The sequence below is a fragment of the Eschrichtius robustus genome, chromosome 3 (assembly GCF_028021215.1).
Source record: "Eschrichtius robustus isolate mEscRob2 chromosome 3, mEscRob2.pri, whole genome shotgun sequence".
In the NCBI taxonomy this organism is placed as follows: domain Eukaryota; kingdom Metazoa; phylum Chordata; class Mammalia; order Artiodactyla; family Eschrichtiidae; genus Eschrichtius; species Eschrichtius robustus.
This window is the reverse complement of record NC_090826.1, coordinates 108,621,364-108,642,509: the sequence shown is the minus strand read 5'-3', so window position 1 is coordinate 108,642,509 and position 21,146 is coordinate 108,621,364. Positions and strand designations below refer to the sequence as shown.

At 36.1% G+C, this 21,146-nt stretch overlaps 1 protein-coding gene across 3 annotated transcripts in view; it reads right to left on the bottom strand.

Annotated features, from left to right (window-relative positions):
• VPS45 (vacuolar protein sorting 45 homolog) overlaps window positions 1-21,146 on the bottom strand; it is a 74,127-nt gene that overhangs the window by 11,739 nt on the left and 41,242 nt on the right. For 2 of the 3 annotated variants that reach the window (XM_068540688.1, XM_068540689.1), the window contains exon 14: window positions 20,225-20,356. The exons of the other annotated variant lie outside the window; for it this stretch is intronic. In XM_068540688.1, coding sequence (XP_068396789.1) covers window positions 20,225-20,356 — 132 coding nt within the window. The remainder of the gene's footprint in view (window positions 1-20,224; window positions 20,357-21,146) is intronic. 3 annotated transcript variants of the gene reach the window in all.

Genomic DNA, 21,146 nt, shown 5'->3' with positions numbered 1-21,146 from the left:
TTGAAAATTGGAACCACAACAATATTACCTTTCGGATCACGAAGATTAAATGAGATAATATATGAAATGAAGTCAGCAGATTGGCATATAGTATATGCCCAATTACTATTATCCCAAGTGAACAAATGGACAAGTGTGTAAATATGTATATAAAATCATGTTTGTTACAGCACTCTTTATAAGAGTAAAAAAATTATAAACAATGAATATCAAAAAATATTTGTTTTGTTCACTGCCATATAACTAGTCTCAAGATAGCTCTTGGAATACATAGGTGCTCAATAAGTACTTGTTGAGTGAACAAAAAACAGGATTGGTTAAATAAGTTGTGGCACAATTGGACAAGAGAATGCTATTCAGTTATTAAAAATGACATATATACGTATTTTCATTGAAAGTACATGTATAGTATATTCCACTTTATTTAAACATACATGTGTATACATTAATAGGAAAAAACCTAAAAGGGCATACATCAAGATGGTTGACATTTCCAATGGTGTGATGGTGGTAGTATGAATATTTTTATTACCTTATTTTTGCTTAACTGTATTAAATTTTTTTCCTATAAGGATTACGTATTGATTTTGTAACAAAAAGCTATTTTTAATTAAAAAATATGTTTCAGTGTACAAATAAATTGGAATCAGGGGACACAGATTTGAATCTTGGATTAGTTTTTTTAAAAAGCATCTTGTTAGAGTTATTCATTTATATGCCTATTTCTCCATTAGACACTGAGATCTTTAACGACATAGAATATGTCTTCATCTTTCTAACACCTTGCACAGAACTTTACACATAACAGCGCTCAATAAATGCTTGTCAGTGACAGGTGATACACTCCATCACAGCTCTTGGCAATGGTGTTTTAACACTTTGGTTACAGGAGAAAAGTAAACTCTCCCAAAAATCTCTACCAAGAGATGGTAGATGGTGATGGTTCCAACAGTTTCAAAACTGATTCTGAAATACCTGCAAGTGAAGAAGTGTCCTCTGAATTCCTCTTCCTTTGAAATGTAAATTCTGTCACAGGATCCTAATTTTTCAGTAAATAATTCAGAGATCAAACCAACTCGTGGTTATAGGAGAAGGTCCAAGTTTCTAGTGTTACTTGTTTAGGTAGAAATCTATAAAGAACCTGTTGATAATATGAATTGGCATCCTCCCAGCTTCAAATCTATCTACAGAAATTCAAAATGCCAACTGTTTTCTAAGCTCTAAACTGTACTCTCTACAAAAAAACACTAATGTCCTGACTTTGTCAGAATTACGTTATTACCAAAGCTCAGGCATCATCTCGGATAGTAATGAAACTAACAGCTGCCACTAGTTAATCAAGTTAGTCATTTTTATCCAAAGGGCAACACTGTCTTAAATCTCATTCTTAATTATCTCTGGATGACAGAAATCTTTAAACAAAACTAAATGATTCCTTACTTTTATACTGTTTTTTCCCTGCTTTGGTTTACAATATTTTTTAGTAGGCAGAAAGCTTCACATATTTTCCATTAGGTAAAAACATATTTTGCTATCTTGTAAGTGACATTTATAAGCAAGGGATTTAAAAAAATTATAGCTAGATAAATCTTCCTAAAATATTATTTCAACTGAGTGCCCAGATTGGAAACAAACTGAGTTCAATTCCAGCTTTGCCACTTACTAGCTCTATGACTTTGGACAAAGTACTTAACTACTCTGTCTCATCTGAAAAATAAGGTTGATGATATAATAATAAAAATACCTACCTCACTGGGTTGTTATGAGAATTAAATAAAAATTTAATGAATAAAGCAGCACTATCCAATAGAAATGCAAAGCAAGTCACAAATGTGAGTGGCTATGTAATTTTAAATGTTCTAGTAAGCACATTAAAAAGGTAAAAAGAAATAAGTAACATCAATTTTAATAGCATATTTGACTTAATCCATATATCTAAAACATTATCAACTTAAAAAATTATTAATGAGATATTTTACACTTTTTGTGTACTAAGTCTTTGAAATCCAATATGTATTTTATACTTGTGGCACACCTCAAACTAGACTAGCCACATTTCAAGTGTTCAATAGTTACAAAGGCTAGTGGCTACATTTTGGATAGCACGGGTATAAAGTATTAAAACCGTGTCTAACACATAGTATATGCTAAATAAATTTTACTTCTTAGTGTCATCATAATCCCCTCTTAGGAGCTGCTATGGATCAGTGTTTCTCAAATCATGTGCTCGTAACACCAGCTACTATCTGGTGGTTCTAAGGCATGTCACTAAATAACACTGAAATACATAGTAAGAAAACTACTTCTTTTTATCTCTTTAGCTTTCTATCTTTCTAACCATATCAAGGAAAAAATGTCAGTTTGGTACTACAGTGCTTTGTTTTTTGAAATTTTAATTTTTTAATTGAGATATAATTCATAGGCGATAAAATGTACCACTTTTAAGGATATCATCTGATGATTCTGACAAATGTATACAGTCATGTAACCATCTCCTTGATCAAGATATAGGACACTTCCAACACCTGAGTTAGGGCTTCTAAAAAATCAAGAAACTAAAAAAAAACCTCAGTAACAACAAGGGCCATGAAGTCAACCCCATGCCCTTGAATATATAATGTCAAATTGCTTTCCAGAAAAGTTATGGATTTACCCTTCTACTAGCAATATTTGAGACTGCCTCACTGTACATTTATCTTGAGGAAATATTCAGAGATAGGACAAGGGTTTATCAATATACAAGATGTTTACTGCAGTATTTATATCAAGCAAAAAATTGTAAACAATCTAAATGTCAAATGGTAATGGTTAAACAGAGATACATCCTTAAAATTGAAACTATAGAGCCATTAGGATCATTTTAAGTAATTTTAATAACATGGTAAAATGTTCTGAGTATAATTAAAAGTGGGCAAAACAAGTACAAAACTTTATAGACAATGTAATGTGATCCTTATTATGTCAAAAACAAACATAACACACACAAAACTCAAAAACCTTCAGGTAAAGAAAAAAACACTAGGAGAAAATATACCAAAATATTAACAGTGGTTAGCTCTGAGTTGTGTGGTAGTATGAATGATTTTGACTATTATATTTAATTTTTTTTATTACAATGAGCATGAATTACTTGGGGGGGGAGCCTATTTTTCTTCATCTGTCTTTGCTAGTTAGAGAGAAAATAACTGAAAAATGAGACCATTAATTATTGTGCAGACTTGTTAATGAGGGTTTATTTGAATCCAGTAGTGTTATAGAGAACCTACTATGTGTAGTCATTATTATTGGTTTGAAAGGGAATCTGGCAGTAAGAAGATTGTTGATCTAGGGTTACTTTTCCTCCTTGTCAAAAGTCTTAAGAAAGTACTGAACTGACTGACAGCACTGGGAAAGACTAAAGAGCTCTCTTCATCCACAGTTCAGGCAGGGCTCAGGTAATGTTGGCAGCACTACTGACTAATACATTCACCTCACCTCCCTTTTCTACTCCACTTCTATCCTGTTTCTGAGAAGACAGAGGGATTTCTTCTATTGGGAGAACAATTCCATCCGCAGTGATCTGGTTCTTGGCCTCTCAGCTCACACAGCTAACCTAACATGTCAACTGCTGCCAGCAAGGACAAGAACTCTTTAACACTGATTGACTTGTGAAGTGATAAGGCAAGCCAGCTCAAAACCCAAACCAAGATGCTCATTTATTTGCAAGGTACGATCATGTGCTTCAGAAACACAACAAGAATAATGACTCAGTAGGTGAATACATAATGGGTATAGTTCATTTATATATGTCTAGGAAACTTGCATTTTTATAATAACCCATATTCATTCTGAATATTTTAAGATAAATAATACTTCTCAATTCATATTAACTTGATCGCCAGGGTGATCCTGCTAAAATATAAGTCAGATGCCATGGTTCTACTCAAAACACTACAATACACACAAAAACTTGTACACAAATGTATATAGCAGCATTATTCATAATAGCCAAAAGGTGAAAATGACTCAAATGTCCATCACTGACATATGGATAAACAAAATATGGTATTTCATTTCACACAATGAAATATTATTCATCCGTAGAAAGGAAAGAAGTATTGATCTAGGCTACAACATGGATGAACCTGGAAAACATTATACTAAGTAAAAGAAGCCACTCACAAAAGACTATATATTGTATGATTCCATTTATATGAAATGTCCAGAACAGGGAACTCTATAGAGACAGAAAGTAGATTAGTGGTTGCTTAAGGCTGGGGGATTCTTTCTGAGGTGATGAAAATGTTCTAAAATTGACTGTGGTGGTAGTTGCACATATCTGCGAATATACCAAAAACCAATGAATTGTATATTTTAGAGGGGTGAATTATATGGTATATGAATTTTACTTCAATAAAGCTGTTAAAAAAAACCCCCAATGTCCTACAATGCTCTCTAACTCATAGTGAAAACCAGTCCTCAAAATAGTCTACAAGGCCCTCCATGATCAGGTGCCTGATACCTCCCTGACTGCAACCCCAGACTCTTCAGTCTCCTTGAACACACTGCATGATCCTGCCTTAGGACACAGCGCTGCTGTGCCTGAGATTCTCTTCCCTGCATCTGTTTTTGGCTCATTCCCTCACCTCCTCCAAGTCTTTGCTCAAATCTCTTCTTAATGAGCCCTTTCCTGATACCATACTGAGTAGTGTGACTGAACCCTACTGCCTCTATGCACTACTGATTTCCCTTCACCTTGCTCTGCTTTTTTCCCCCATAGAATTTATCATCTTCTGATTTACTATAAAATATACTTATTTATTAAGTTATTGTTTATTTCTGTCTCTGCATTAAAATATAAGCTTCTTGAGGATTAGGATATTTGCTTTTATTCACAGAGGTATACCAATATTCAGTAAATATTTGCTGAGTGAATGAACTATTGACTTTATGCTCTTCTCATTTGTTCAATAAATGTTTATCTATTCTAGAACTCATAACTAGGGCAATATTACTTCTGACTGTTTCACAAAGACTTTGGTGAAAATATTTGTGGTGAGTAGAACACCCATGTCATATATAATTTCAGAAGTTGAAATTTGACTTATTCCCCGCTAACTGAGGATCTATTAGGCCAGTATGACTAATGAGACAAATGAAGAGGGAAGTAGTAAGGGCCAGGGGGAAGTATATCCATAAGATGTGCAAATACTGACACAGGAGATGACAGTCTGCACACTGCAAACCTGCATGGACCCCAGAGACATAACAGACTAACTGCTTAGGGCAAGCACTTGCATGTGTTCAGGCCACTGCTGAATCTATTTACCTAGACCCTTTTTCAGGGCAGGTTCTCTGCTTTGAAAAAGGCATGAAAATTATGCCTGTAAAGAGGTCCCTGTGATCAGTTACTATCTTTTATTTCTTTGATTTCATTATGTATAAAAGGAGAAGGGAAAGCAATACAAAATTCATATTAAACTTCATATGGCTATGGAGAGAGAAGAAAATATTGACTACCTCTCTCCATTCAGAAAGCAGTTTTATTAAGAATGTTGCTAAGGAGATAATTAGTTTCTGCAAAGTTCCTTGGTGTCTTAGCGAACACACACCATCTATTTTAAATCGTGTTTAAAGCTAAACAAAGATAATTACAATTACACATCATCAGAGCAGGTCCTATAGAAACAACTCATATAACTACAAAAGGCCTGTAGAACTCTGTTTCACTGTGATCAGTGCTTGAAGCACTGAAAAATATTGTCACAAAAGAACTATTTTAAAGAAATAAGGGGGATTAACCAAGATGGCGGAGTAGAAGGACGTGCTCTCACTCCCTCTTGCGAGAGCACCAGAATCGCAACTGGCTGCTGGACAATCATTGACAGGAAGACCCTGGACTTCACCAAGGAGGATACCCCACGTCCAAGGACAGAGGAGAAGCCACAGTGAGACGGTAGGAGGGGCGCAATCAGAGTAAAATCAAATCCCATAACTGCTGGGTGGGTGGCTCACAGACTGGCGAGCACTTATACCACAGAAGTCCACCCACTGGAGTGAAGGTTCTGAGCCCCACGTCAGGCTTCCCAACCTGGGGGTCCGGCTACAGGAGGAGGAATTTCTAGAGAATCAGACTTTGAAGCCTAGTGGGAATTGAGTGCAGGACTTTGACAGGACTGGGGGAAACAGAGACCCCACTCTTGGAGGGCACACACAAAGTAATGTGTGCATCGGGACCCAGGGGAAGGAGCAGTGACCCTGGGGGAGACTGAACCAGACCTACCTGCTGGTGTTGGGGGGTCTCCTGCAGAGGCGAGTGGTGGCTCTGTTTCACCGTGGGGATAAGGACACTGGCAGCAGAGGTTCTGGGAAGTTCTCCTTGGCGTGAGCCCTCCCAGAGTCTGCCATTAACCCCACCAAAGAGCATGGGTAGGCTCCAGTGTTGGGTTGCCTCAGGCAAAACAACCAACAGGGAGGGAACCCAGCCCCACCCATCAACAGTCAAGTGGATTAAGGTTTTACTGAGCTCTGACCGCCACAGCAACAGGGAGGGAACCCAGCCCCACCCATCAACAGTCAAGTGGATTAAGGTTTTAATGAGCTCTGACCGCCACAGCAACAGTCAGCTCTACCCACCACCAGAGCCTCCCATCAAGCCTCTTAGATAGCCTCAACCACCAGAGGGCAGACAACAGAAGCAAGAAAAACTACAATCCTGCAGCCTGTGGACCAAAAACTACAGTTACAGAAAGATAGAGAAGATGAAAAGGCAGAGGGCTATGTACCAGATGAAGGAACAAGAAAAAACCCCAGAAAAACAACTAAATGAAGTGGAGATAGGCAACCTTCCAGAAAAAGAATTCAGAATAATGATAGTGAAGATGATCCAGGACCTCGGAATAAGAATGGAGGCAAAGATTGAGAAGATGCAAGAAATGATTAACAAAGACCTAGAAGAATTAAAGAACAAACAAACAGAGATGACCAATACAATAACTGAAATGAAAACTACACTAGAAGGAATCAATAGCAGAATAACTGAGGCAGAAGAATGGATAAGTGACCTGGAAGACAGAATGGTGGAATTCACTGCTGCGGAACAGACTAAAGAAAAAAGAATGAAAAGAAATGAAGACAGCCTAAGAGACCTCTGGGACAACATTAAACGCAACAACATTCGCATTATAGGGGTCCCAGAAGGAGAAGAGAGAGAGAAAGGACCAGAGAAAATATTTGAAGAGATTATAGTCGAAAACTTCCCTAACATGGGAAAGGAAATAGCCACCCAAGTCCAGGAAGCGCAGAGAGTCCCATACAGAATAAACCCAAGGAGAAACACGCCGAGACACAAAGTAATTAAAGTGGCAAAAATTAAAGACAAAGAAAAATTATTGAAAGCAGCAAGGGAAAAACGACAAATAACATACAAGGGAACTCCCATAAGGTTAACAGCTGATTTCTCAGCAGAAACTCTGCAAGCCAGAAGGGAGTGGCATGATATACTTAAAGTGATGAAAGGGAAGAACCTACAACCAAGATTACTCTACCCGGCAAGGATCTCATTTAGATTTGATGGAGAAATCAAAAGCTTTACAGACAAGCAAAAGCTAAGAGAATTCAGCACCACCAAACCAGCTCTACAACAAATGCTAAAGGAACTTCTCTAAGTGGGAAACACAAGAGAAGAAAAGGACCTACAAAAACAAACACAAAACAATTAAGAAAATGGTCATAGGAACATACATATCGATAATTACCTTAAACGTGAATGGTTTAAATGCCCCAACCAAAAGACATAGACTGGCTGAATGGATACAAAAACGAGACCCATATATATGCTGTCTACAAGAGACCCACTTTAGACCTAGGGACACATACAGACTGAAAGTGAGGGGATGGAAAAAGATATTCCATGCAAATGGAAATCAAAAGAAAGCTGGAGTAGCTATACTCATATCAGATAAAATAGACTTTAAAATAAAGAATGTTACAAGAGACAAGGAAGGACACTACATAATGATCCAGGGATCAATCCAAGAAGAAGATATAACAATTATAAATATATATGCACCCAACATAGGAGCACCTCAATACATAAGGCAACTGCTAACAGCTATAAAAGAGGAAATCGACAGTAACACAATAATAGTGGGGGACTTTAACACTTCACTTACACCAATGGACAGATCATCCAAAATGAAAATAAATAAGGAAACAGAAGCTTTAAATGACACAATAGACCAGATAGATTTAATTGATATATATAGGACATTCCATCCAAAAACAGCAGATTACACGTTCTTCTCAAGTGCGCACGGAACATTCTCCAGGATAGATCACATCTTGGGTCACAAATCAAGCCTCAGTAAATTTAAGAAAATTGAAATCATATCAAGCATCTTTTCTGACCACAACGCGATGAGATCAGAAATGAATTACAGGGAAAAAAACGTAAAAAAGACAAACACATGGAGGCTAAACAATACGTTACTAAATAACCAAGAGATCACTGAAGAAATCAAAGAGGAAATCAAAAAATACCTAGAGACAAATGACAATGAAAACACGACGACCCAAAACCTATGGGATGCAGCAAAAGCGGTTCTAAGAGGGAAGTTTATAGCTATACAAGCCTACCTAAAGAAACAAGAAAAATCTCAAGTAAACAATCTAACCTTACACCTAAAGAAACTAGAGAAAGAAGAACAAACAAAACCCAAAGTTAGCAGAAGGAAAGAAATCATAAAGATCAGAGCAGAAATAAATGAAATAGAAACAAAGAAAACAATAGCAAAGATCAATAAAACTAAAAGTTGGTTCTTTGAGAAGATAAACAAAATTGATAAGCCATTAGCCAGACTCATCAAGAAAAAGAGGGAGAGGACTCAAATCAATAAAATCAGAAATGAAAAAGGAGAAGTTACAACAGACACCGCAGAAATACAAAGCATCCTAAGAGACTACTACAAGCAACTTTATGCCAATAAAATGGACAACCTGGAAGAAATGGACGAATTCTTAGAAAGGTATAACCTTCCAAGACTGAATCAGGAAGAAACAGAAAATATGAACAGACCAATCACAAGTAATGAAATTGAAACTGTGATTAAAAATCTTCCAACAAACAAAAGTCCAGGACCAGATGGCTTCACAGGTGAATTCTATCAAACATTTAGAGAAGAGCTAACACCCATCCTTCTCAAACTCTTCCAAAAAATTGCAGAGGAAGGAACACTCCCAAACTCATTCTATGAGGCCACCATCACCCTGATACCAAAACCAGACAAAGACACTACAAAAAAAGAAAATTACAGACCAATATCACTGATGAATATAGATGCAAAAATCCTCAACAAAATACTAGCAAACAGAATCCAACAACACATTAAAAGGATCATACACCACGATCAAGTGGGATTTATCCCAGGGATGCAAGGATTCTTCAATATACGCAAATCAATCAATGTGATACACCACATTAACAAATTGAAGAAGAAAAACCATATGATCATCTCAATAGATGCAGAAAAAGCTTTTGACAAAATTCAACACCCATTTCTGATAAAAACTCTCCAGAAAGTGGGCATAGAGGGAACCTACCTCAACATAATAAAGGCCATATATGACAAACCCACAGCAAACATCATTCTCAATGGTGAAAAACTGAAAGCATTTCCTCTAAGATCAGGAACGAGACAAGGATGTCCACTCTCACCACTATTATTCAACATAGTTCTGGAAGTTCTAGCCACGGCAATCAGAGAAGAAAAAGAAATAAAAGGAATACAAATTGGAAAAGAAGAAGTAAAACTGTCACTGTTTGCGGATGACATGATACTATACATAGAGAAACCTAAAACTGCCACCAGAAAACTGCTAGAGCTAATTAATGAATATGGTAAAGTTGCAGGATACAAAATTAATGCACAGAAATCTCTTGCATTCCTATACACTAATGATGAAAAATCTGAAAGAGAAATTATGGAAACACTCCCATTTACCATTGCAACAAAAAGAATAAAATACCTAGGAATAAACCTACCTAGGGAGACAAAAGACCTGTATGCAGAAAACTATAAGACACTGATGAAAGAAATTAAAGATGATACCAACAGATGGAGAGATATACCATGTTCTTGGCTTGGAAGAATCAACATTGTGAAAATGAGTATACTACCCAAAGCAATCTACAGATTCAATGCAATCCCTATCAAATTACCAATGGCATTTTTTACGGAGCTAGAACAAATCATCTTAAAATTTGTATGGAGACACAAAAGACCCCAAATAGCCAAAGCAGTCTTGAGGCAAAAAAATGGAGCTGGAGGAATCAGACTCCCTGACTTCAGACTATACTACAAAGCTACAGTAATCAAGACAATATGGTACTGGCACAAAAACAGAAACATAGATCAATGGAACAAGATAGAAAGCCCAGAGATTAACCCACGCACCTATGGTCAACTAATCTATGACAAAGGAGGCAAAGATATACAATGGAGAAAAGACAGTCTCTTCAATAAGTGGTGCTGGGAAAACTGGACAGCTACATGTAAAAGAATGAAATTAGAATACTCCCTAACACCATACACAAAAATAAACTCAAAATGGATTAGAGACCTAAATATAAGACTGGACACTATAAAACTCTTAGAGGAAAACATAGGAAGAACACTCTTTGACATAAATCACAGCAAGATCTTTTTTGATCCACCTCCTAGAGTAATGGAAATAAAAACAAAAATAAACAAGTGGGACCTAATGAAACTTCAAAGCTTTTGCACAGCAAAGGAAACCATAAACAAGACGAAAAGACAACCCTCAGAATGGGAGAAAATATTTGCAAATGAATCAACGGACAAAGGATTAATCTCCAAAATATATAAACAGCTCATTCAGCTCAATATCAAAGAAACAAACACCCCAATCCAAAAATGGGCAGAAGACCTAAATAGACATTTCTCCAAAGAAGACATACAGACGGCCACGAAGCACATGAAAAGATGCTCAACATCACTAATTATTAGAGAAATGCAAATCAAAACTACAGTGAGGTATCACCTCACTCCTGTTAGAATGGGCATCATCAGAAAATCTACAAACAACAAATGCTGGAGAGGGTGTGGAGAAAAGGGAACCTTCTTGCACTGTTGGTGGGAATGTAAATTGATACAGCCACTATGGAGAACAATATGGAGGTTCCTTAAAAAACTAAAAATAGAATTACCATATGACCCAGCAATCCCACTACTGGGCATATACCCAGAGAAAACCGTAATTCAAAAAGACACATGCACCCGAATGTTCATTGCAGCACTATTTACAATAGCCAGGTCATGGAAGCAACCTAAATGCCCATCAGCAGACGAATGGATAAAGAAGTTGTGGTACATATATACAATGGAATATTACTCAGCCATAAAAAGGAACGAAATTGAGTCATTTGTTGAGACGTGGATGGATCTAGAGACTGTCATACAGAGTGAAGTAAGTCAGAAAGAGAAAAACAAATATCGTATATTAATGCATGTATGTGGAACCTAGAAAAATGGTACAGATGAGCCAGTTTGCAGGGCAGAAGTTGAGACACAGATGTAGACAATGGACATATGGACACCAAGGGGGGAAAACTGCGGTGAGGTGGGGATGGTGGTGTGCTGAATTGGGCGATTGGGATTGACATGTATACACTGATGTGTATAAAATTGATGCCTAATAAGAACCTGCAGTATAAAAAAACAAACAAAACAACTAATACTAAACTTTCATTGGGTTATTTGTATGGAAATATGTTAATATAAGTGTTTCAGACATTACATGAAATTTCTAAAAATCTTATATTTGTATTTGTATGGAAATATGTATGGAAATATGTTAATATAAATGTTTCAGACATTACACGAAATTTCTAAAAATCTTATATTTGTATTTGTATGGAAATATGTATGGAAATATGTTAATATAAATGTTTCAGACATTACATGAAATTTCTAAAAATCTTATATGTTCTGGTATAATGTTATAAGTAATAATCCTAGTTATTACTTTAAAATGTATATCTCAGAAATAACTAATTTTCTTGTCAACTGCATTATTAGGAACTTTCATCAAATCTTTAACCGTGGTCATTTTTAAGTCTTTTGTCATTTACAGACAGTTCTGGGTGTACTCTGATGATTTTGCAAATATGTTCCTATAAAAGGGTTTCATCTTCAAGAAATTCATGGAAAAGACTCTGACAAGTACAGGTTTCTGGTAACTGACTGTACTGCTGAACTGAATGAATAAGCATTTTCAGAACTCTAATGAAAAACTGATGAACTCATAAAAGTGCTAACAAAAAGATCAAGATGAAAAAAAAAATTAATTACATGGGACTGAGTGAACTGATGAGGATGAGTATAATTTTTGTGACTTTCTGTCTGAATTTAAAAAAAAAAAATCCCACAAGGACTCAGAGGCAAAGAATATAGAAATCAATTTTCACTGCAAAGTAAAGGAGCTGTTACAGTGGACGATTACTGGACTGAATGTCAATATTATGACATAGTATGAGTGTGTTTCATGTTTGGTAATTGCAATCATTGTTGCTTTTGTTGTGGTCATCCATGTACAATGCTTGGTGTCAGTCTATTTATCTCTTGTAAAAATAAAATACAGTGTGTGTGTGTGAAATAAAAAAAAAAAAAAAAAAGAAATAAGGTACTTAAGAGAGAGCAGCTGAAATTAGAACTCTAAATGGCAAGTTGAATTTCAGATTCAACTAATGTATATTTCCTTTTAAAATCTAAGGGACATTTTAAGTAAAACAAAAAACTTAAGAAATAAAAAATGTTAGAATTTTCAATGCTTTCACAGAGAATGGTGACCACATTCAACATGGAATAACAGTCCTTTATTCTTAAAAATAAAGCAGATATTTTATAATGAAAAAAAAACCTCTAAGTGACATTTATCTTCAGCTACCTCCTGGCTTAAAACTTAGCTTACTTATACACAGGCCCTATTCTCTCACCAAAAGTTACTTTCATTTCTGGAAATACATACCTCAGGGAGGGAAGGAAAGAATTGCTTTTCATTTTTTTGTTTTGTTTAACACAGATTTTGTTTCAATTCACAGTGAAGGCAATCACAATGTATTTTAGAAACAGAAGGTATCCCAGGATGAAGGCTGTTCAAATTGCTACATGAGAGGTTCATGTGATTTTCTAAGATGCAAGAGACGAGTTTTGACCCATCTACGTATTACATTAAGTATCTTGCTCCAAATCGTAAACTAGTAAGTGGTAGTGCTGGGATCTGACTGCAAAATAAATCTGTCATAATCGCAGATTTTATTTAATACATCAGGGAAATCAAGTGACCTGTATCACAGAAATATCTTGCAATAGGTATTTCCCACTCTGGAAGGATGGTAGCTTCTATATCAGCATATAACACTCTGAGCTACAAGATATGATTTCTTTTTTCTTTTTTTTTTTCAGTTGCACCGCAGGGCTTGCGGTATCTTAGTTCCCCAACCAGGGATTGAACCCGGGCCATGGCAGTGAAAGCGCGGAGTCCTAACCACTGGACCGCCAGGGAATTCCCAAGATATGATTTCTTTTCTGCTTATTGCAATGCTCACCAATCCAGATCTTTGTGGGGCATATCATATTTTACATAATTCCAAGTATAAAAAGAGGGCACGGAGCTTCCCTGGTGGTGCAGTGGTTAAGAATCCGCCTGCCAATGCAGGGAACACAGGTTCAAGCCCTGGTCCAGGAAGATCCCATATGACATGGAGCAACTAAGCCCACGAGCCACAACTACTGAACCTGCATGCCACAACTACTGAAGCCCACGTGCCTAGAGACTGTGCTCCCCAACAAGAGAAGCCACCGCAACGAGAAGCCTGCGCACTGCAACGAAGAGTAGCCCCCACTCGCTGCAACTAGAGAAAGCCCGCGCACAGCAGCGAAGACCCAACACAGCCAAAAATAAATAAATAAAATAAAAAAAAAAAAAAAGAAAAGCTTAAAAAGAGGGCACTCATCATGGCACATCTAAAAGTATACTCTGTTTCCTGGTTGCCATAGTCTCTCAAAATAATACTTCTGTATGGTAGAGTTTTGAGGTTAAGGCTGTGTCTTTGTCACTTACTCCTTTGGACTTTTAAGAAATAATCCATGTATTACATAGGAAATTGCACAGACTCCCACAAAAATTAAACCCTAACAATTCACAGAAACAAATTGTTCAACTTCTCCCCCCATATTTTATTGCTGCTCACAGCAGCCCTACTATATGCAGGTATAAAACTGAGTTTTAAAAAATATTAACCTTCCCATTTACTGAGAGTCTGGGATTTCAATATGTATTAAGAGTTGTGAACTCTTAATTACTTAACAGTCTAGTAATACCCAAGGTAAACCACATTCATCATGAAAATTGAGCCTTTCCTCTAAAAGTTCAAACTGTTGCTTTTAATTACTTAAGCCTTTACAATAACTGGACTCTGAAATACAAATTGCACTATCTTTTTACTGATAGTGAAAAATTTCACTATTTACTTATTGCTGGAGGCTATATATTTATGAAAGTAAATTTAAAAAACCAGATTTTGGAACATTTATGTATCACAAACATTAAATTTTTTCCAGGTTGGTAATTACCATAGCAACACCCTCTTCCTAAAAATTTCATTGATCGGGGACCAGTGAACAATCCCATTCAAGATTTTATTGACTCTTCTATTGCTTAAGGATATCTGCTCAAATGTAATTTAGTGTACTGCTTAGCATATTGTTAGGTCAGACAAAGAAATACTGAGCTGGCTATTTGGAAGAATCTAGTATAAAGCTTTTACAAAGCTGCCTTTTTTTTTTTTTCTGCCTGTCTTAATTTTACATTAAAGATTATTTTCTCAGGACCTGGGACACTAATTTAAGGAAAAACCTAGATGTTTAGGTTCCCCCCCCCCATTTTTAATAGTAAAATGCAGTTTTATTCACAGTACTATTAATTAGCCAAACACATCTGAAAATATATGCATTTTTATTTGTATGTAATATGACTAAATTACAAAGAAATATATAAAAATCTTTGCCAATCTATCTTTCCATCTAAATCCAAAGTATTTTCAAAATTGAGATACAGATGTTTAGTTTTAAAGTCTGTTTCAAGTTAAAGAGAAAATGCTATAGTTCTTTTTTTTTTTTTTAATATAAATTTATTTTTGGCTGCTTTGGGTCTTAGTTGCTGCACGCGGGCTTTCTCTAGTTGTGGTGAGCAGGGGCTACTCTGTTGTGGTGCGCGGGCTTCTCATTGTGGTGGCTTTTCTTGTTGCGGAGCACGGGCCCTAGGCGCGCAGGCTTCAGTAGTTGTGGCACGTGGGCTCAGTAGTTGTGGCACGTGGGCTCAGTAGTTGTGGCACGTGGGCTTCAGTAGTTGTGGTGCACAGGCTCCGCAGCACGTGGGATCTTCCCAGACCAGGGCTCGAACCCGTGTCCCCTGCATTGGCAGGCGGATTCTTAACTACTGCGCCACTAGGGAAGCCCGCTATAGTTCTTAAGTATGGGCCATGGGGCTACAAATACTCAGTGGGAAATATTAACTCGCAGAAAGATCATTTAAAAGTCAGTTAGTGTGGGCTTCCCTGGTGGCGCAGTGGTTGAGAATCTGCCTGCCAATGCAGGGGACACGGGTTCGAGCCCTGGTCTGGGAAGATCCCACATGCCACGGAGCAACTAGGCCCGTGAGCCACAATTACTGAGGCTGCGCGTCTGGAGCCTGTGCTCCGCAACAAGAGAGGCCGCGATAGTGAGAGGCCCGCGCACCGCGATGAAGAGTGGCCCCCGCTCGGCGGAACAAGAGAAAGCCCTCGCACAGAAACTAAGACCCAACACAGCTAAAAATAAAATTAAAAAAAAAAAAAAAAAAGTCAATTAGCCTTTCTGAATTCTGATATTAAAGCCTATTTAAAAGCAGATAATTATATATACATTCATGAGAGAACTCATTTAGATTACGAAAATAAAATCCATTATGCCTATCTAGTAATAAAACATTTTGAACACTAAATTATTAAATATTATTTAGAGAACAATACAGTGTCAGGCATTCAAGTAATACTTATGAAGGAAATGCATAGTGATTAAAAGCATGGACTCTGGCTTTGAGTCTTGGCTCTAACTCTTAGTAGCCATGTTTACTTGGGCAAGTTATTTAATCTCTCTGCCTCAGTTTCCATATACAGAGTGGAGATAATAATAGTACATACCTTATATGAGGATTAAATGACTTAATATATGTAAAGTACTTAGTAAAGTGCCTAGCACATAGTAGATGCTCAATAAATATTATGATTATTTTTATTAGCAGCAGCAGGAACAAAGGGAAAAACTTGCATAAAATAGTTCTGATAGTATTGTGTCACTCTGTGCTCAAAATTATTTAATGGTACCCCACAGACTACTGAATTAGGTACAGAATCCTCAGTCTGACATTTTAGGATGCACGGTTAAGCTTCCAAATACTACCTAAGTTTTCAAATTAGAGTAAACTTCGCATAATGTCATTACCATTTTAAACTTTTCCAAGATCATAACCACACTTACACTTCAACTTCTGAAATCAAGGCCAACTAGATAAGGCGAAATTAAATAAAACACATAGAAATGCTGTATAAAAAATGACCTACATACTTTTAAATGAATAGCTTTACCTCTTAAGAAATTAAGGGAAATCTCCAAGAGTCATCACAAAAAGGGAACCAAAATTTAGGTTGATAAGTATAAACCAATGCTTGCGACTACCCGATAGGTATATGCCAATGTTCATAATATGCCAATGTTCATAAACAAGGGCACTGTATTTTAACAGCTGCAGAGGGTCAGGAGACAGGGCTTAGGCCTCAGTAAGAAAGGGAATTAGAATTAAGACTCTCGCATAATGTAGAGGCCCTCACTGAAAAGAGAGAATAGAAAAATAAAAATCTTCTATCTGCACAGGAAGATGACAAGGAAACTTGAAAATAAACCAGTATAAGCTCTGCATGGTTCAGGAACCCTTCAGTACAGAAATTAACATTAAAAAAATTCTGAACTGATAATACTCTTTGGGTACCTGGCATAAATGAAAGACAAACTACGCAGAAGAGATATATCTTCAACTTAGGCTCCTCATGAGTCCTGTGAGTCTTCTTTAAGATAACTCGTAATACAAAATTACATGCAGAAATGAGCCATCATGAGCTAATGTCAGCAGACACAACAGCAGAATTAGACCTCCAAGTACTTCAGATTACAGAATTAATGTGGTTAAAGAAAAATTTGAAAAGGATTTGAAAACATGAGAAGAGAAGAAATTAATGAAAAATCAGGCAAATTTGAAAAAGAAGCAAATAGAAATTACAGGTGTAAAAATATTATCTTTGAAATTAAAAACTGAATGGACAATTTAAACACAGATTATACATAGCTGAAGGGAGAATTACTGAACTGAAATACTAATGTGAAAAAAATTACACAGAAGGTAGCACAGAGAGATAACAGGTGGATAATATAAATAAGAGGTTAAGTGACATGAAAAATAGATAAATGCCTAACGTATAGCTCCCAGGAGTTCCAGAAGGAGAGAACAGAATAATTGGGAAAAAAATGCAATATTCAAAGAAATAACAACTGGAAAATTTCTAGAAATTATGCCAAACATGTATTTTCATACTAAGTAACACAAATAAAAATAAATCCACATTTAGATACATAATACTGAAACAAGAACACCGAAGACAAAAAGATAATCTTAAAAAGAGCCAGAGAAGAAAATATTGCCTACAGATGAAAAACAATTGTATTGAGAGTAGACTTCTTAACAGCAACAATTGAAAATAGTATTCCCTTGTCTTCTTTTTTGGGGGGGGGGGGGCACACGGTACTGGCATGTGGGATCTTAGCTCCCCAGGGATTGAACCCACGCCTCCCTGCAGTGGAAGCATGGAGTCTTAACCACTGGACTGCCAGGGAAGTACCAGTATTCCACTGTCTTCTGATTTCTAAGTGCTGAAAAAAACTATCAACCTGAAATTCTAAACTTAGCTAAACTAAGATATTTTTAGACAAAAACGTCAAGTTGACCAGAACCTGAAAGAACTACTAAAAGAAGTTCTTTAGTAAGAAGGATATTGGATCAGAAAGAAGGGCCAGAATGAAGAGGGGGGAGAGGCAAATATGTAGGTAAATCTAAACAAATATTGACTATTGAAAATAATAATGATTCATTTGGGGATTATAAAAACAAAGTGGAACCAATATGCTGGACAATGATAGCTTGTAAGTTGGGAGGAAGGTGATTAGAGATTCTTCTGAGGATCTGTTTGCAAGAAAGGTAGAAATAGATTAATTTTAACCACTGTTTCTTCATTCATTCAACAATTACCTTTTATGGACAGGTAAAACTAATCTATAATAACAGAAGTCATAATATTATTTTGTGCGGAGTTGTGCAAAGGAGGGGACATGAGGAATAAGGGAGGCTTCTAGAGGTACTGGTAACATTCTATTATTTGATCTGTGTGGTGGTTACATAGATGTATTCACTTTGTGCTATTTCATGGCTTATCATTTGTATACTTTTCTGTATGTAACGAAGTATGTACATGTAATATTTCTATAAAATTTATAAAAGGAAACTACTGCACAGTTTACACCAAAATAAAATTTTGATAGACTATAAATATATAACTTTAAATACAAGTCCTAAAAATAATGGAAAAAATAGAGGTTAGTATTTATATAATCTTGACTGGGAAAGAACTTTCTAAGCATGACATCAAAGGCAGAAATCACTGGTAACTTTGACTACATAAAAGTAAAAAAAAGAAAAGTTTTATACAACAAAACACGGTGAATAATATAAAACAAAAATATCAAATAGAGGAAAATATATTTTGCAAATATATAATATTAGAAAAATGGTCACTATCCTTAATTATACAGATATAATTCTTGCAAAGAATATGAACTGGCAATTCACAAACAGAAATATATAAATGGCCAGTGAGCTCTGGAAATTGACCAAGAGGTTAACTAATCTGCCTAAATTCACAAAAACAGTAAGAGGGAAATATTCAAATCCAGCCAATCTTACCTTTCAATTAATATTTGTTTAATGAATGAATGATTATATATTTAAGACTATAAGATGTTTTTATCATAGACTACAAAATGCAGGTTATAAAACAGAATGTACAATGAGGCAAATAATAATACAAAGTGAAAAGTACACAAACACCTCTAATGCCTCCCTGTGTATCTATGTATACATGGCTCAGCATGGATCTCTCAGGGTCCCAATCATTAAATTCAATTATCATGCCATCGGTCTCTAGTTTCCTCCTCATCCTGTCTTTCTTACTCTTAGTTTCCAAATTAATCTTCCTAAAATACTATGACCTTCTTGTAATTTTACTGCTTAAAACTTTCAATGATTCCTCATTTTCTACACAAGAAAGTAGAAAAAAATTCCTCAGCATGGAATTCAAGACCTTCTACAATTATGGCATTCAATCAACATTTTCACTTATTACACACATTCCAGCTAATTGACTACTCGCTGTTCTTTTTCTATGTATGTTGCCTGTAGCTTTCTGTAACTTGTTCATGTGGCTAAATCTGCCTAAAATGTACTCTCCCTCCATATGTCCATTTTTTATCCAAGGCTCAGGTTATACACTATCTTCTCCATGAAACATTTGCTAGTTTCTCTTAGCCACTCTGAGAATCCATGGCTCTTTTACCTCTCTCTCCAGGCACTTATTTTCTTATTTCTTATGTTCTATCTTTCCTAATAGACAATGACTTACTTGAGGCAGGATCTTTATCTTCTTCATCTTTGTATTCTTCTTACTAAATATTTACTGAATGAATGTACTTAATCAACAAAACAGAAAAACTCACAGAATTCAATAGTATTATGTTTGGGTATCTTTAAAATGCCAGTCTGTTCCTTGAACATAGGAAACAAAACTGTTAACAGTGCAGGTTGGTCATTACTCTCCAGGTCTTTGACCGAATTAAGTGATTTATGAATTTAATAGAGTATACATCCTTCATCTCACACAAACTCTAAATTATTCTATGAACTGATGCATTTTGGTCTACAGCAGTTTGGTCAGCACTGGCCTTACTTTTCCTAGATAAAGGGAATTTAAGCCTTCCTCTCTGGGAAAGGGGAAAGAGTTATAGGACTGAATGTTCTCCCTTACCTTTTTGTGTTATGCACAGTGGTTCCCCCCAGGACAATCCTCACTCCAGGAGTGGTACGGTTCAGGTTATAAACTGTTAGAGCCTCTTCATAGGTGGCTCCTCCAATTATAAACACAATGATATCCTGAGGTCTACAATAATGAAGGAAGTTAATATCATAGGATAAGGGGGAAAAAAGGCAAAATTTGCTGTTACTATCATATACAAAGTTTTAATTTCTGAATCTTTCTTTTTTGGTAAAGGAAGCAGAATTAAAGCAGAATAGAATAAAAGGTTTAAAAAAAGTTTTAATTATCTGAAATTGGCAGGAAACAGAGCAGGAAATGCTGAATAGTGATTTGCTTTCTGTTTATGAGTGGATGTCATAATTTCTGTGCTGTGGATTTCAGAATAGCACAATAGTATTTGCTGGAACCAAATGTAGGAATATTCTTTTATATTCAAGAGGCTGAAGAGTACTTCACTGTGATATGGTATCAATATAGCAGTAATTTATGCTTGTACTACACATCTCCTTTCATGTATAAGCCGTTCGTCAAATACTTAGTACAGTGTCATTACAATGGCCTCTGTCCAAGGACCTCAAAGTATTTTGGAAAGTACTGGTATATTTGGATGTCCCCATAACACGGGAACAAGAAACATTTAGTATTTTGAGTGCAAAAAAAGAATGGGATACATAAATTAATGGCGCTTCTAGAAATCCACCTCTTCTTAAAATCTTTGTTCCTCAATCCTTTGATAAACCAAGAAAAAGAAACCATGGAAACAAACAAAAAACCCGTGGGTGTAGTTTTGATACTGGACATGCTGACGCATCAGCTCAGTCACTAGCCTCATTTAGGTTGCACTGTGTAGTTTTACGGTGTTTCAACCTTTATCAAAATAGCTTTATAACAAAATTGAGTGGTCCTCCTATTA